Below are 16,632 nucleotides of genomic sequence, written 5' to 3'. Positions count from 1 at the left end.
CCAGCAGCCCTACGTCATACTCGCTGCCTTCTTGGAATAAGAATGTTCCTACTTCCATTTTTGCTTTTTTACCGATTATGGCGTGATAAAAGTGGTGCAGAATATTTCTTCACAGCTGTCATTAAATGTTAAATTTGTGTAGTTACACTTATATTATATGTATAGCAAAATTTGAACATTTGTTTACGTAGTTTTTAAAAAATACGATTATCCAAATTTTTTGTTCAATGTTTTCAATTTTTATTAAAAAAACTATGTTTATGAACTTTTCTGCATAGTCTCTATTGCTCGTACTACTACTACTACTAGTTTCGAAATAAATATTTTTAAATTCTTGAATTAATTTTCTATGAATTTATGAATCTTTTAAAAACTCTTTTTTTGACATTTATATATAGCTAATTGAATTTTATACATTAAAGTATGGTTTGCATATATATACATAATTCCATAAATTAGCCTGTCTTACCTGCAAATCCAGGACTTATGTTTTAAAAATATCGATGGAATATGATCAATCACGAAGCGTTTAAGGAATATCAGAAATTTTAATCTTGTTGAAAATTAAAAATAAAGATTGGTTCTTGGATCTGAAATAACCTATCGATGACCGTAAGAATGTTAAGTAAATATACTTGTAATTTATTATAACTAATATAATTATTTAATTTATACGAATTGTGCATTTGATAGAATTATTCCTTTTTCTGTTTTTAATATTTTGTTTTAACAAAATGTTGCTATTTTAGATGTTGAAGTTGCAAGGAAATCAGGCTTCTAGTTAATTATTCTAACACTTTGTGAATATTTTCACGGTGTAGTGTTGCAAGTAATGAAAGCGTCCCTCACGAGACGAAGCTAATATTTTTGACTATGATAATCAGAATGATGCGAGACAAGGGTAGCAACCTAATTTCCTACCACCTGCTCTTACATCCGATGCGCGTTTTATACGAACTAGATGGATTCTCAAATTTCCTTGAGAGTTTAGATAATGTTACTGTGAAATTTTTCAAAACTGCTTTTTGCATGACATCTCAATTTATAGAATAAAAACCATTTTCTTCAAATTTTCCACACAGAATGCAACGTATCCTAACGTACTGTAACATTACATTTATAATTTATAATTTAAGGCCGATAATTTAAAGTATTTCAGAAATTCATTATTATATTATTTTATTCATTATTTACTATTTTAAACTCGCTGTATTATTCGTTAAAAAAATATTTTAAATGTGAGAATAATATGAAAAAATTGTTATTAGTGTGCATGATTTTTCGTCTCAATTTTGTCATACATCTTTTTTTAATGTAGAAAATTTTCATAGTTTGCTAAAGTGAGAGCAAGATTGAAATATGGAAATTCGAGATTAGCAACGGAGTTGAATAGATACTTAATCTTTTCGATATTATCCAAAATCATGATTTTTGGGGTTAGCTTTAGAAAATAATCTTAAAATTAACGTTGAAGAACGTAGCGTAACATGAAATGTGAGATAAAGAAGAATGTGCTCGAATACGGGATAAAGCAGAATGTGCAGCGGTTGCTTTATTATCTCGCTCTCATCCCTGATACGTAATATTTCTCGTATCAAAGTGCATACGGTGGCGAATATGATTAAGTGAATTCGTTTCCACATGACGTTTATTTGTCAGAAAAAGCGTCGAACACGCTTTTCAACGCTGTATAGTATCTGTAAATAGTAAACAAAAGATCAACTGAAGTACAAAAGCGATTTCGATCAGGGGGACCCGTCTAGAAACGACAAAGGGGATTAGTATTTTTACATAATAACGGATAAGTGCAGCAGGGTCGGATAAGTATGTCTAATCTGACCGTTGTTTTACAGTACACTGGATAACAGGAATCTTTACCAAATTTCAGGTTAATCAAAGACATACTTTTCTTAAGCATCTCGAAGAATATTTGCATGGAAAGTTCGTCTTATTTGAAATCATTTTTAAATATACGCTTAATTACTTTTTCCCCTAAATAGGTATTGTTAATCTTCTACGTAGGATATTTAAATGTTCGTTTAATAGTTCAAAAGTTAAATAGATTATGAATTGCATCAGAGTAAAATCAAAGCACAATAGCATCTTCTATAAAATATTTTCCCCCAAAATTTACAAATCAATAAATTATAGGTATACTCATATAAATTTATATTTTTATGAGTATAATTAAAATAATGAAATATCTAAATGAAGAATTGTATTACTTACTAAATATTATAACAGATAGTATACTCTAAATATTTTATTTGTTTTTGCATATTACATGTACATTATAAATGTATAAAAATCCACAGTCAGCAAGCTAAATTCAATTGACGTTAACCAATCCACAGCTTATGCTCACAAAATAATTCCAGCGTCGAATATATCGTACCTATGTGCCGATAACAATCAAGTCGTACAGCATCTCTTAGAAGAAAGAAAAGGAAAGAGAAGGAACTACGTAACCGTGCGCCGCGGTGGCCCACGGGAACAAATGCAATATAACTCGCGAAGTGTTACGCGAAATGGATGTCGTCGAGTTTCCCCAAGAGTCGTTCGACGGAGATCGAAGGTAATAAAGAGAGGCACGTAAAGGAGACATGGCGTCGACATCCTGTGGGTTGGTCGAGGCAGTCGTTGCCTCAGCAGAGAAAAAGGAGGCGGTATGGGGGTTAGTACGTTTATGATATAATGGCACCGTGATGCCATATACGCCCGCGAGGAACCCTTGTGTACAGATAAATAAGACGGCGTGCAAGTAAGTACGGTGCGAGTCTTGAAGTATGCGGGAGGCTTGTGGTCTATCTGTCTACGTATAAATGAGTATGCTCCAATGCGCGCGTTCGACCACCCAAGGGTGTACACACTGACTCCAGCACTCGAGGAAAAAATGCATGTGTACGGGTTGGAGTATTTACTTTTGTCGAGGCCCAGGTATGTACATATGCCGAAACAAACTGACTTTCGCCGGAGAAGACTCGATTGCCCATTTCGGCAGGCATATTGACGAAAACCTAATCGCTCTTGTCTTTTCATCGGTAACAAGAGTACGCCTTTGTAAGAACTTTCTTTTTATTGAAATAATTATATAGGAGCCAAATTTTATCTTTTTCTATAAGAATTTACAAGAATATTCTGAGAATTGTGATTACAGTTGATGTGATAATTTTTGAACCAGAATTTTGTGTTGTTGTGTTGAGTATTGAAGAAACTTAAAATTGTAATTTTATGTAGTATCAAAGTTGATTAAAACACCATATGAAAAAAGAATTGCGAGGAAAGAATAATTATTGACAAGTTTCGCAATTGAAGTTCATTGAACTTTACTATAATTTTTCTTTTTTATAGAAAAAGTTTATAACAAGTGTCATAACACAGTACTGTTATAATTGCATTACTAATAAGAAATTAAAAATAAACTTGATATACATATCTTGATTGTAAAATATATTTACGTGTGTATAAGTGCATCATTTTAGATGAAATATTAAACACAAGGAACAGCCATAAATCTAGTTTGGAAAAAAATGTGAAAGTGCCGTCCTTTTTTTTCGTTTAAAAAGGTGGTCTTTTGTTTCTCGTCGAACGACACATTTTCAGGATAAGATCCTGCTAAAATAAGTGCACACACGTGTAGAGATCCTGCGGGTGAGTTCAGCCCCAGCTAAGTAAGCGAGATATTTCTTTCTCTTTCTTGTGTATGTGTATGTGGGGGTGGGGTTCGAGCGCACACACATTGGTAGATTCGTCTAGGTAGGTATGTATGAACGTATGTTAGCTTATATTGGGTGTGCAATTCGAAAATGTCAATTCATGTTGCGGATATAATTTACTACTTCGAAAGTAGCCAGTTAGAAAGGCAAAAGTTTTATGATTATACGTCCTAGAAATTCCAGAATTAGTGATAGCAATAAAATTGTTCGTTAAGAGCAGAACGAATAAAAAATTTTGTCAATATTGAAAAATCTTTTCAAACATAAATAATTTATTTGTTTTATTTGATTTTTTACAAAAATTTGATTGATAAATTTTGTTGTATAATATTTAATACGTACGTTTAATTAATACGTTATGGTGTTGCTATAATTCGCAGTATCGGGGATTAAGTCACGAATTTTAAGCGCGCTTGCGAATGTCGCTCTTAATTAACAGCGTGAGCATAAATCATAAACGAGATGGCAAGCTAATTTTCGGACACCCTGTGTGCATGTAACGCAGGCGCAGGCAGCTGTCACCTTACACCCATGGAGGAGGCATGGGCTGCGGCGGCCATTCTCAACTTATCTCTAGGATCTTTGTAAACATGTCGTGAAATCCGAGTATTCAAGCAGTGGCGTAGATCGCGAGGTGGAAGGACCCATCGAAGCGTTCTCGAAGTAAGAATTAAAATCTCCGGAGAGTACGTTTGAGACTGCAACATTGCGCGCACGAGGTTTCCCTGGCAACCAGAACCATGGTGGCAACGTCTCTAAATGGAGCACGTCTTTGTTCCGTGCTAATAAAAGGACTTCAGGACGTGCCACCATCCTCTTTACCCTCTTCCTCATCTCTTAGTCTTCCTGCTTGGGCAATCATCCTTCCGTTATTCTCCGTAGCGATGGAAATATTCATCAAGCTATAATAATTTGATGATGATAGTTCGATATTTTTGTTTTATGTAACAATGATCTTTTATGATTTCGGAAATGTATAATAAATTTCTATGTAAGCATTTCTCTGATGCGTTTTGCCAATATTTGGTCTTTAATTTTTTAATTACGAAGATATATGAATTAATGATTAATATTTTACAATTTAATATTAATAGAATTATATTTATTATAATCATGAAAAATAACTAATTACATATAAGGAATTTCGATTTCCTAAATTTTGTCTTATAACATTTTTAAATTACGTTATATTTATGAAATATTTTCCTAGATTATTATATTGTATGATTGAGCAATCAAAAACTATTTAACACAATTTGCAAGTGGATAAATTTCAATATATTTATAACTATATGACGTTTCGGAACTGTTGAAGGCTCCGAGCTCAAGACTTGCCAGACAAGAACCGCAGCAACGTGAAACATAATACAAGTTGCACCAGCCAGTCCTAAGCTCAGCCATGCGAAGCAGCCAGCGGCTAAGGAACGCGACGTACGAATCAGATTACATCTTACGTTGGCTGCTTATCTTTATTCTTCACTTTACTTCGCTTCAATTCACTTCATTTCGCTTCAGTGACAATCCTTCGATCGGCATCTTATAACCGCTCCGCGATATATATTCGTTCTTGAAAACAGCTCTCCAAGTAGTTAAATGATCACAAAATTTCACTTTTATCGAAAAATGCTTTAATTGCTAAGTTTTAAACCATATAACACTTCTGGTATAAGCTTATAATTTTAAACCCATCTAAATGAAATATATAGATTCATAAATTTGTTAATATTTAATTTTGTTTTTACGATATCGTGGTTTAATAAGGAAATAAGTTATAAAACGCTCTTTTTAGGAATAATTTACAAAAGATTTTATTCCTTACCATACAAACTTATTTATATTGTTTCATCCGGTTTCTTTGTTTAGAATTATATAGTACTAAATATTAAATATTCCTTAAAACTAATTAATATTTACTCATTGTCAGTTCCGCTAGCTTGTAGAAAGACGGGTGCTTGAGCACCTTGCGCAACCTGTATCAGTTGAGGTTGAGCTTGTATAGGAGCAGTTTGAATTATGATTGGTTGGTTACTTCCACCTTGTACTTGCATACGAATCATCTGAAGTTGCTGAGGCGTTAATTGTATCTAAAATCATAGATGAAATTGAATAAATAAACATATATAGATTAATAATAAACTCGTATTAGTCACTAAAAAATATACATACTGGTATTTGTTGAATTTCTCCACTAGGTGTTACAATTTGTTGTACAATTTGTATTCCCCCCGTTTGTGTTGTAGGTGTTTGTTGAGCTTGCTGTAATTGTATAATCTGTTGACCTGATGATTGTTGTGGATTCTGCACTGTTACTGTTTGTGCTGTACTTGCAGTTGTACTTTCCTGTAATTAAAGTATACGATTAATAAATATAATTTTGTTTAATGAAATCAAAATATTTTACAAAAAAATATATACCTGTTCTACAGGACTACCAATGTTGATTGTTTGTATTTGTCCAGTAGAAGGTTGTACAATTTGTATAGGTTGTGTAGTAGCGTTACTACTTTGTACATTTTGGTTGGCAGAGGCTTGTTGCTGTGCTAATTGAAAGTAGTAATGTACTTGATCTGAGTTCATAGAAGTTCGAACTGTACTTTCAGTTTGCGCTTTACTTTGTTTCAATTCATCTCTAGGCACTATATCAATTAGAAAATCAAATTGATCATACTTAGTTATTGCCATTGCTATATCATTTCTTTGGAGAGTACGTCTTTTATTATCTTCTGTATGTACCCATGCTCTTAATGTTAGTTCATGTATAAAGATTTCCGCTGCTTTAGAAAATAACATAGGAGCCTCAGCGCTTATCATCTTTACATCACCATCCAGTTTCATTATCTTTTTTATCCTAGCCAATGGCAATGATTGTGTTTTTAGATCCATCTATGAATTCAATAGTAAATAAAAATAGGAATATGTAATAATGATATTATAACATATATGAATGAAAATTATTTACCGTAGTAATCTTTTTAATTTCTTCTGTGACTTTAGGCCAAAATTGAGTCAAAGCCTGTTGAGCCTCAGAATTACCAGGTGATGCAATTTGTAAGTCTCCATTTGAATCACCTTCAACTTCACTATCTTGGTTGCTAAATAAGCATATATAAAGTAATAAGTAATACACTCATTTATATTACAATATTATAATATATTTAATATACAATACACTATATTTTTATAAAATAATGTGTTACTTTTTTCTTACAAAAAAGAGCCACATAACCTAATAATATACAAATAAACAATTTTACTTACGCATTTACAAAGAATACCGACATCCTCTATAAATATTGTTGAAATGATATAAAACAAAATATTTTAAAGTATGAAAATCATACTGTCGTCTAAGGTTACCACTATGTAAACTACAAATGTTGCAGTTTGTCGATTCTTAACAAATTTACAGACAATTATTATTTGTACCAGTGATTATACCGTCAGCGATTATACAGTGATAATCAATTTTATTCTACTTTGAATTTTAGTATATCGACGACAGATGGCACTAATGTGCAGATTCATGGTTATGTATATATTCCTAGACGAGGTGTTAGGATGCAACATGTATTTGTTTCACAGCTTATCCTCTGTTTCACTCAAGTCTGGTCGGTACACACTTTGTTTGTTATGTAGTTCTTAATTTTGAGATTTGTGCACAAATGAGGATAAAATCATTTAAATATGAAACTTCATCTATTTTTAAAGTTCGTTATATACTCCTCGTCAAAAAAATAACCCAGGTATGCTATCTTTAATTTCCCAATGAGGCGTGTAAAGTTTTTTATCTGTAATGTATAATATCAAAACATTATGAGCTCAGAATATGCAGTTCGTTGAAAATAATTAAAAATATTATGAGGTTTAGTACGTAACAAAGAAAAACTAATCCATACTAAGGTCAAAATGATAACACACTCTGTTAATATGTTTAGAAATTGCTCAGTAGTTCATGATCTATCAACGAGTAAAGATTACAGTACAATATTATATAAATTTGTAAGTATGGGACGCGGAAAAAATTAAACGAGTCTGAAAAAAGGCAAATTCTTGAACTAAAACAGTAACAGTTATCAGTAGCAAAAATATCGAAGGTAATAAGAAGAAGTCGTAGAGTAATACACAATTTCTTAAAAAATGTTGAAGATTATGGCAAAAAAAAAGTACTGGTCGGCCGTCATCATTATCCATTCGTGATAAGCAAGCAATTTTGCATATAGCTTCCAACTCGCAATTAACAACGAAGCAAATAATGGAAAAATCTAGTGTTAGTACCAGTGTTTCAAGTATTCGTCGAGTTCTACTATTTTGCAAAGATATTAAGAGGCTATGAAATACAAAGCAAAACGTTTACGCTTTGCAAAAGAAAGAATGCATTGGAAAAAGAAATGAAGAAGGGTACTATTTTTAGACGAAAAAGATTCAATTTGGATGGTTCTGATGGGTTCCAATATTATTTTTATGACACAAGAAAAGAGACAATGTCAGCAATTCGACGACGGTAATTTTAATATTATTGAAAATTGCTGGACATTACTTGTTCACGGCGTATACGGGAATGGAAAGCAATATCAACATGTACAAGAATTAAAAAATGCAATTGTACGTGAATGAAATACGTTGAGTCAAAATTATATCCAGAAACTATATATATCGATACCAAATCGTATAATAGAAGTAATAGAAAATAAAGGGGGATGTACCCATTATTAAATAAGTATATATGTTTGATAAGTAATTGTTGTTAGTTACAATTTACGTTGATTATTATTTTCTTATTGTACATGTGTTATCATTTAGTTCTTAAAATAATTTTTTTTGTTACACATTAAACCTCATAATGTTTTGATATTATAGGTTACAGACGAAAAACTTTACACATGTCATTGTGAAATTAAAGATAGCATACCTGGGTTATCTTTTTGACAAGGAATGTAATATGATTATTAGATATGAATAAATAGTCAAATCATAAAGATTAAATCAAGAAATTCAGTCATACCTTTTTTTTTATGTTAGGTTGGAGGCTAGGTGCTATAAAGTCAATAAATATGTATTGCTCTAATTTTTACTTTTATGAAATTAAATTTTGCGATAAGGAAGAATTAAATATAATTAAAGATAATTAAAGATTTTAACTAGTAAAAAATAATCTCTCAATTGTATATATATCTGTACATTTATATTATAAAAGTAGGATGAGAAATACACAATATATACAATTTTCTAATATTCTCATTCATGCATAGCTTTGTAGCTACAGATACTTTGAAAAACAGCATTTAATACTTCTTTAGCTGTGTGGGTGTCAGAAGTACTTATTCTAACAATACTTCCAAATTCACGAATGTAATGATCTAATTCCACGTCTTTGGATAAAGTTTTTGTTGCCATATATTTATTTGTTAATTGTGATAATTTCAATAAATCAGAACTGAAAGCTTCATCCAAATCAAATAATTCCAAAGCTGGTGGTGGTAATTCTTGGAAACTTGGTGGAAATACCTGCATAAATAAATTTTTATGTCATAATTATTACTTAAGATGAATAATTTTAATAAACAATAATAGATTTTACCGAAGCTTGTGTGGCTGGTAATGGGGCCTCAAAATGTGGTGGAATTAGACTAAGCGGTTCATGTTTTACGCCAAGCACTTCATAAGCCTTTATACAAACTGGTATCATATCTAAATTTATTGAATAAAGATGATGTTTAAATAATTTGGTATAATCACGAGGATTATCCATTATATCCATATCTTGAGTGCATACTTTTGGATTATCAGCTTGTTGTGTTATATCTGGTATAAAATTATATTCCCAGAACTACATAAATAATATTGTCATTGATAACTATAAATAATCATTTTGAATTTCAGTAACTATTATAATATAGAAACTTACATCTATATCATCCATTTGAGATTCTTTGATTACAATATCTTTTGATTCAAAAAAGTCAAAGATCATTTGTCTTAATGAATCATTTTTTTCTTTTTCAATATATGTGTCGGTTAACATTCTTGAAGAACCTAAAACAAGTAACTTTCCACCATTGTGTTCATTATAATGAAAAGCAGAAATAGGTCTATTTGTTGGAATTGCTAGTGATCCACTTGATAACGCAACTATTGATGGCTGTACTACATTTAAAGTTGCACCATATGGATACAAAAAGTTCATGTCTCTGAAATAAGATAGATTAAAAATAAATTATTATTATCATTTTTGTGTAGTAAACCAATTAAATCAAATAAATAAATCAAGCAATATTTTGTATTTATGTGATTTACATGTATTCATTGCTATTTCTTAAAAATATAGATTTATTTGACATTCCTTGAGAAATTAAACATTCCTTTGGATGCATCGTTTGACTGTAACTCATGCGTATAACACTATCTAAAAATTAAACAATAAGCAAGAGTATGTAAATTTTTTTTTTAATTTCACTTTCATTTAAGACTTTTACAATGAAATACCATTGTTCACCATTATGCCAAATTCTTCCAATAAAAAGTTTACATTAGTATTTGATTTTTTTTCACCACCTTCGCCAAGCATAACTAAAACATGTCCACCAGAATTTAAGAACGTTCTAATAGAATTTATTTCTAATTCTGTAAATTTATTTTGTGGACCAGGCAATACTAATATTTTGCACGTCGATAACAATTCCTCTGTTAAAATATCGTTGTTTCTGAAAAATAACAATAATTGTTAAAGGTATCTTGTTTTTAATTAAATTAAAGTATAACCACAATATATAAGTAGTGATGCATTACTCGACGAATTTCCATCTTGATTTCAACTTCCTTTGGAGTATTTTAAATTCTTCGTTCATTTTCCTTTCATTTTTTGACGCATCAAAAATAATGACATTTAAATTATTGTTGCCATCACTGCCGCCAAAAGTTGAGCTCATAGTGATTGTCACCTTATTATTATGAATCGAATAAGTATCAATAAATAAATTTCAAAACGATTCTTAATAACCCCCTATTACCCTTTTTATCGCATTATTAATCAAAGATTTACTTAGGAATATATGCTTATTTTCTCGTTGTTAGTGGCAACCAGAAACATATCAAACTTTTAAATATAATTGGTTGACAGTATAGATATACATCAGAGCCGTATATATTAAAAAACATTGATTTTACAATGATTCATAATATTCTATTAAACAGTTAAACAATAAACATAAAAAATGAATCTTAATTATTTTTATTACATTTGGGAAATGTTTGTAAAATTATTTTGGAAAAAAAAGGAAGTTTAAGCGTTTTAAGTTTTTCATATTTTATAAAAAAATTATTCGACTTAGATTCAGAGGGAAAATAATTTTGAAAATGATATTAAAAATTATTTAGAGAAGTAGGGAGAAAATTCAAACACATCTAAATTAAAAATAAAAGAGTCATTTATTTTTTGTAATTTACAATTACGAGCAGATTTACAGATATTTTACAAATTGTATATGTATGTATGTAATTTCAGGTAATACATATGTAAATACGATAAGCTTCATGAATGGACAAAATGCATCTAAAGATCAGCTGATTACATGTAAGGTAGATGGCGTCTTAGGTGACAGCATAATTGTGAGCAGTGTTCAAAATGGTTGGTGATTCGCATGATTGTAAGCATTTTGTATTCGTTTAAGAGTTAACTCACACAAAATGACTGCGATTGTACAAGAAGATAATGAGTTAAAGAGGTTACTCGGTAACCCTGCAAAAAATGCTGGGGAGGATAACTTGATGGGTCCACCGCAAACGGTAAATTAATAAATATGTTTATACAGTGTGCGCTTATTCTTATATTCTTCTTTTTACTCTTATATTTTATTTCAGACTAATGTTCCGCGACCAAGTACATCACAAAATTTGAACCCCCAATCACTGATAAATCCAATGACTCCAGCTAATAGTACAAAAGAAGTGATAGAACCATGCTTACAGTAATATAATTATTAGAATTACAAATCTTTCCTATTTTCATAAAAATTATCTTTTATATGTGTGAATAAATTTTATAAGGGATAAATAAATTTAATGCCCCTTAAATAAAAATGATTATTATTTTATTTAAAATTTAAAAATAGATGTATGATATATAGCGAAACTTTCTTCTTTTTCTTTTAGAAACGTAGTTTCTACAGTCAATTTAGGCATAGAATTACCACTTATGTATATAAATACAAGGACGAGAAATTCTGAATATAATCCAGCAAGATTTACGGGTTTGGTCATGAGAATTAGAAATCCTAGAGCTACTGCATTGATTTTTCATTCAGGGAAATTAGTGTGTACAGGAGCCAGATGTGAAGAGGACTCTTTTCTAGCCACAAGGAAGTTCGCAAGAATAATTCAAAAGCTAGGTTTTACGGTAAGAAGTATTATATAGTGTACGCTGAATAGACGAGAAAGTGATAAATTAATAATGTTTCATTTTTATTATATGTTGTTGCAGGTCAAGTTTTATAATTTTAAAATACAAAATATAGTTGCTACATGTGATTTAAAATTTCCGATTAAACTAGAAAATTTAAATCATATACATGGTCAATTTTCTAGTTATGAACCTGAGCTTTATCCAGGTCTTATATATAGAATGGTATCACCAAGAGTAGTATTGCTTATATTTGTAAATGGTAAAATTGTATTAACAGGTGAGAATGAATTAAAATGTTGCTTTTTAATCATTCTTTTTTTTTATTATTAAGATTATTCTAAATACACATAATAACATTTTAGGAGCAAAGAATCGAGTTGAACTACAGGATGCACTAAACAATATATATCCAATACTGAAAAGTTTTAGGAAGCAATAACAGAATTTTCAATATTTTAAGCTGCTTTTACGTTAATATACGATTTGTATGAGGACAATTCAAATTTACTATACATTAACTGATTTAATTTAATTCAAATTGATCAACTTCTTAACTTATATATTAGTAGTGACTTTTATTGCAGTGATGCTTCATGTTTGCAATTATTGAAGAAATTTTAATGGATCTTGTGCAGTAAATTAATTTTATAATTTATATAAAAACTCTATAAATGATATAGGATATAAATATATAATATGCTAAATTAACGCTCTTGACATAGTTTACATATTTTGTATGTGTAGAAATAAATGCAATACATCACTTTAAAATACGTATATATTTTTGAATATTGTAAATAATAGGGATAATACCTGATTTTACATTACCGTGAAAATAAAGTACAACTCATAAGTACATAATACATTTCTAAAATTCTTATCTTACCAGATGTAGCTCAAACGTTAAGTATGTTATCGAAAAAAAGATATTACAAATATATTTTACAGATAGATCAATTATCTAACATTTATAAACATAATTGCCAATACTTATTATCTTGAGAAACAGCAATAATATTCTAGATTCTAGAGAATTTGTGGATTAATAGAAATTTAGTAATTAATTTTTAGCAGCAGAATATATATATTTCTTAAAAACATAACACATTTAGAATATTTAATATATCTCTTGTTTAATATATATACACTGATTTGAAGTCATTACTCTGCATTAAAATTAGTAATATAATATTAAAATATTTATGTAATTTTATTTAGCACCAGGTTTCCAGATTATGTAAAATCTGTTCTAGCTGCAGATTCATTTATGCTTCTCTGTGTTTTTCCTTTTACTGAATCACACTTTCGATTGAGGATGTTTTTTGATATATGTTAAAATACTGTTAAGTTTCGCAATCCTTGCATCTTAATAGTCTCCAGTGGAATATACCCGGTATTTTAATAGACGACATTTAAACCTTTCTTCGCCGCGATCGGCAATTTTTCACCTCGGAAAAACGGATTTTCTTCCTGAAATAATATATTAAACGTTATATAAAATCTATTACCTACATTAGTGTGTAATTAACCGAAAATTAAAATAAGAATGAAACTTTAAATAAAATAACTCAAATTAAAAGATTAAAAGTTTAATTTGAAAAAGAAAACGTTGTTTATTCTTTGTTTTAAATATATTTACAATTTATTACTTTCTCTGTTCCAAACGTCACATAAAATTCACTCTTTTTACAATTTTGTGACGAGAGTTTATTATTTCTAGGTGCATTCAAGATAGAGAAAACAAGGTTAACGATTAAAGAAAAACTTAGAGATAAAAGTTTAGCGATTATTTAAGGGGTTTTTCATTATCCTTTTATCGCTTTGATCAGATAATTCAATTTAAAAAAATTAAACATATCTCTTACAGCTTGGAACTGATCGACGATTTGGTTGAAATTAGAGTTTGGGATATGCATGCTTGGCATATTGTTGCTGTTTGCGGAGTCAACTGGACAATCCAACATGTGTTCCGTGTCACACATACAATCTTGCGCGCTTTGATAATCCCGGCTGAATGCCGCTGTATTTTCGAAATTCACGATACAATTATTTTCACCTGAACAATAAGCATAATCCGATTAGATTTTCTAACTAATATAAAATACATCATATACATTATATTATAATAAATATAATATATAATACTTTTAATCATAGCTCTATTAATATAAGTATGAATCTCGTTGACTTTCACTAACACTGCTATGCTCCTCGAATATTTATGTTCCAATTCTCTTTGTTTTGACAAACAAAAAGATTTTTAATATTTTAAGTAAAATTTTAGTACAAAATTAAAGCAGGAAATTATGTACTATCTATAATGTATTTTTCATAATTTCCTCAAATTCAAGAGATCTTTTAATATAAAAGAAACTCGATTGAGTTGATAATGATCCAGAGGACGTAGTTGGGTTAATCACAAATATGTTAAATAAATTATATCGGTTACTTTCGGAAGCGTTATACATTTTTTTACGAATTATTTATACTATCGCAATCTGGAGAAGAAACTAATCACTTACTCGTATATCCAACCGGACAAGGATTCGGTGGTGTGCAATATGCAGGCAAAGCATTTTCTTTCTCATCCTTGATATTCTTTATGCTTCCAGGTTTAATTCTCTGTCTATCATCCACCTTATCGTTATTATTGACACGTTGGTGACTCCATAACGTGCTATGTTGCAAGTACTCCTGATCGCGAATGCTAGGATTGGGGTTCAAAGTGTCTATACCATCATAGTCAGCAGGTAATTCCATAGGAATTTCTTTCGGTTTGTCTTGATACTCCAGATAAGAATCTGCTGTATCCACCAGTTCGCTTCCCATTTGATTGATCAGTTCTCGGAGAAGAGTATCGGTTAACAATTGCTCTTCCTAAAATTAATGTATATATAGTAAATTAGTAAATTAAAGGCGTAAGATATGGAGTATCAAGTAAAAAGACTTTGATATAGGAAGTATATTAAAAATAAGTAGAATTATAGGCAAGATGTTACCTTAAGTGGTGGAGACAAATATACCGATGCTTGAACAGTAACAGCCACGGAAAGACACAGGACCCAATACATTTTGTGTGATAGCTGGAATAGATAAAAAGTGGCAATTAATGTCCTATATGAATGAAATGTTTGGGTTAATATTAATAAGTAAGGTAATACTAATAAATATTTAGATTAATTTGTAGTTAATTGTTTAGAATGATTGAGTGGAGATAGGTAATTAAGTTTTAATGAATCATTTATTTTAATTTACGTTTATTTATAATATGCTTTTGCAACTAATAAAATCTTTCCTTCATACAATATTTTATGAAGAGTTTTAAAGGTATCCAAACATAGATGATGTGTTGATATTTTCTAGAAAACAAAATGATCTATCTATAAAAAATTATACACTGTTAAAAAGAAATTTTCAATAATTTATTGGTAGGATGAAAATTTTATCGTATTGATAATTAAAAAGATATAGTTATATATATATATTTTGTATATAATTACAATATAAGAAAGTAAATTCGAATGATCTGACATTTTTCATTTCTAAAAATAAGTAGGATACGTCTTCAACTTTAGTTCCTGACTTCTGAATCACTCTAATGTAATTAATAGTATATACATATAAGTAGTGTTATATAAGAAATAATTTTAAAATCTGATCTTGTATTTTATACCATGTTTAGTTGGACAATTATTCGATTTGAATCTGTCACAAAGTACGTTCTTACAATAATTAAATACAGAAATTACAAAGCAATAACGTACCTACCAAAATCATTATACATATCATTACGTAAGAACAAAATAATTATCCCTCAATCTTCATTCACACCTAATAATTTCATCTCTAAAAATCAACAAAACATTTACATGTAATACATCCAATAAAAAGTAACAACACTATCGATCATCAACTCACATCCACCCAATCTCGAGAAAATAAGCCACCTTTCTCATAATTTCCATCATTACGATTTTCAACTTAGCTTTTTCGTCCAAATATTCCAAGTTGTCTCAAAACGCATAAATAAAAAAGCTCCTTGAGCAAAGTAACGAATAACAAAACTTACCAATAATCGTGGAAGAATCACAAGATGGGACGACGAAGAGATTCTCGAGTAGATTTCGCGAGTGTTAGAGTTCGGATTCGGGAGTACAGGTATCTTTGCCAACCGGAAGCGGCGCTGTGCTCGTGCGGAATCGAGGTATTGATCCACGCTTTCCACGCCGTTTTCCCCCCGGTTTCATCGGCCACTGTACCACCTACGATCCTCTTTTGCAACCCACATTCGTAAAACCGTGTTACGAGCAAAGGTCGGCCCACAACCGAGCCTCGTGACGTGGTTTCTGCTATTAAGGATGAGAGTCTGTGGCTCACCGGCTCCATGTTAATTCCTGGACCAGACCGAGGTATTCTCGCCGTTCGATGAATGAAGTGGCTACGCATGGAATTTCAGACTCTGGAATGCGCAAATTTTTGGCAGCCTTTTGGAATTTTTCTTCGGGTTTTGATATTTTC

The 16,632-nt window shown here is 30.4% G+C and overlaps 4 protein-coding genes and 1 long non-coding RNA gene across 5 annotated transcripts; 2 read left to right on the top strand and 3 right to left on the bottom strand.

The window, feature by feature from the left end:
• Positions 1-4,019: 4,019 nt before the first annotated feature.
• Positions 4,020-5,655, top strand: LOC143303634 (uncharacterized). The gene is made up of 2 exons (XR_013060144.1): positions 4,020-4,379; positions 5,032-5,655. It is a non-coding gene; the product is annotated as an uncharacterized LOC143303634 (long non-coding RNA).
• Nf-YC (nuclear factor Y-box C) lies at positions 5,499-7,172 on the bottom strand. The gene is made up of 5 exons (XM_033343122.2): positions 6,975-7,172; positions 6,676-6,808; positions 6,132-6,599; positions 5,883-6,056; positions 5,499-5,800 (listed from the first exon to the last, which is right to left on the bottom strand). The coding sequence occupies exons 1-5, from the start codon at positions 6,995-6,997 to the stop codon at positions 5,627-5,629; spliced, it is 972 nt and encodes a 323-aa protein (XP_033199013.1). The 5' UTR covers positions 6,998-7,172; the 3' UTR covers positions 5,499-5,626.
• Positions 7,173-7,230: 58 nt separating this feature from the next.
• Trf (TATA-box binding protein-related factor) lies at positions 7,231-12,822 on the top strand. The gene is made up of 6 exons (XM_033343123.2): positions 7,231-7,324; positions 11,218-11,498; positions 11,574-11,680; positions 11,865-12,108; positions 12,193-12,391; positions 12,477-12,822. The coding sequence occupies exons 2-6, from the start codon at positions 11,400-11,402 to the stop codon at positions 12,551-12,553; spliced, it is 726 nt and encodes a 241-aa protein (XP_033199014.1). The 5' UTR covers positions 7,231-7,324; positions 11,218-11,399; the 3' UTR covers positions 12,554-12,822.
• On the bottom strand, positions 8,877-10,829 carry IFT52 (intraflagellar transport 52). Its single transcript, XM_076624670.1, has 6 exons — positions 10,503-10,829; positions 10,200-10,417; positions 10,011-10,119; positions 9,622-9,904; positions 9,295-9,543; positions 8,877-9,221 (listed from the first exon to the last, which is right to left on the bottom strand). The coding sequence occupies exons 1-6, from the start codon at positions 10,640-10,642 to the stop codon at positions 8,952-8,954; spliced, it is 1,269 nt and encodes a 422-aa protein (XP_076480785.1). The 5' UTR covers positions 10,643-10,829; the 3' UTR covers positions 8,877-8,951.
• Positions 12,823-12,874: 52 nt separating the features above from the next.
• 7B2 (Secretogranin_V domain-containing protein 7B2) lies at positions 12,875-16,338 on the bottom strand. Its single transcript, XM_033343124.2, has 5 exons — positions 16,184-16,338; positions 15,114-15,197; positions 14,637-14,991; positions 13,980-14,170; positions 12,875-13,584 (listed from the first exon to the last, which is right to left on the bottom strand). Exons 2-5 carry the CDS (start codon positions 15,183-15,185, stop codon positions 13,513-13,515), a joined length of 690 nt encoding a protein of 229 aa, XP_033199015.2. The 5' UTR covers positions 15,186-15,197; positions 16,184-16,338; the 3' UTR covers positions 12,875-13,512.
• Positions 16,339-16,632: the final 294 nt, after the last annotated feature.

Source organism: Bombus vancouverensis, chromosome 2 (assembly GCF_051014615.1).
Source record: "Bombus vancouverensis nearcticus chromosome 2, iyBomVanc1_principal, whole genome shotgun sequence".
NCBI lineage: Eukaryota > Metazoa > Arthropoda > Insecta > Hymenoptera > Apidae > Bombus > Bombus vancouverensis.
This window is presented reverse-complemented; position numbering and strand designations above follow the sequence as displayed.

Coding starts and splice junctions, on each gene's coding strand:
- Nf-YC (XM_033343122.2), bottom strand. CDS start 6,997: ATGTCGGTATTCTTTGTAAATGC. Junction 6,600..6,675: donor AAATTAAAAAGATTACTACG/GTAAATAATTTT, acceptor TTGAATTCATAG/ATGGATCTAAAAACACAATC. Junction 6,057..6,131: donor TTGGTAGTCCTGTAGAACAG/GTATATATTTTT, acceptor CTTTAATTACAG/GAAAGTACAACTGCAAGTAC.
- 7B2 (XM_033343124.2), bottom strand. CDS start 15,185: ATGTATTGGGTCCTGTGTCTTTCCGTGGCTGTTACTGTTCAAGCATCG. Junction 14,992..15,113: donor ATTTGTCTCCACCACTTAAG/GTAACATCTTGC, acceptor CATTAATTTTAG/GAAGAGCAATTGTTAACCGA. Junction 14,171..14,636: donor TTGTCCGGTTGGATATACGA/GTAAGTGATTAG, acceptor CTTATTGTTCAG/GTGAAAATAATTGTATCGTG.
- IFT52 (XM_076624670.1), bottom strand. CDS start 10,642: ATGAGCTCAACTTTTGGCGGCAGTGATGGCAACAATAATTTAAATGTC. Junction 10,418..10,502: donor TCAAGATGGAAATTCGTCGA/GTAATGCATCAC, acceptor GTTATTTTTCAG/AAACAACGATATTTTAACAG. Junction 9,905..10,010: donor AGAAATAGCAATGAATACAT/GTAAATCACATA, acceptor ATCTTATTTCAG/AGACATGAACTTTTTGTATC.
- Trf (XM_033343123.2), top strand. CDS start 11,400: ATGACTGCGATTGTACAAGAAGATAATGAGTTAAAGAGGTTACTCGGT. Junction 11,499..11,573: donor TGATGGGTCCACCGCAAACG/GTAAATTAATAA, acceptor ATTTTATTTCAG/ACTAATGTTCCGCGACCAAG. Junction 12,392..12,476: donor TGGTAAAATTGTATTAACAG/GTGAGAATGAAT, acceptor ATAACATTTTAG/GAGCAAAGAATCGAGTTGAA.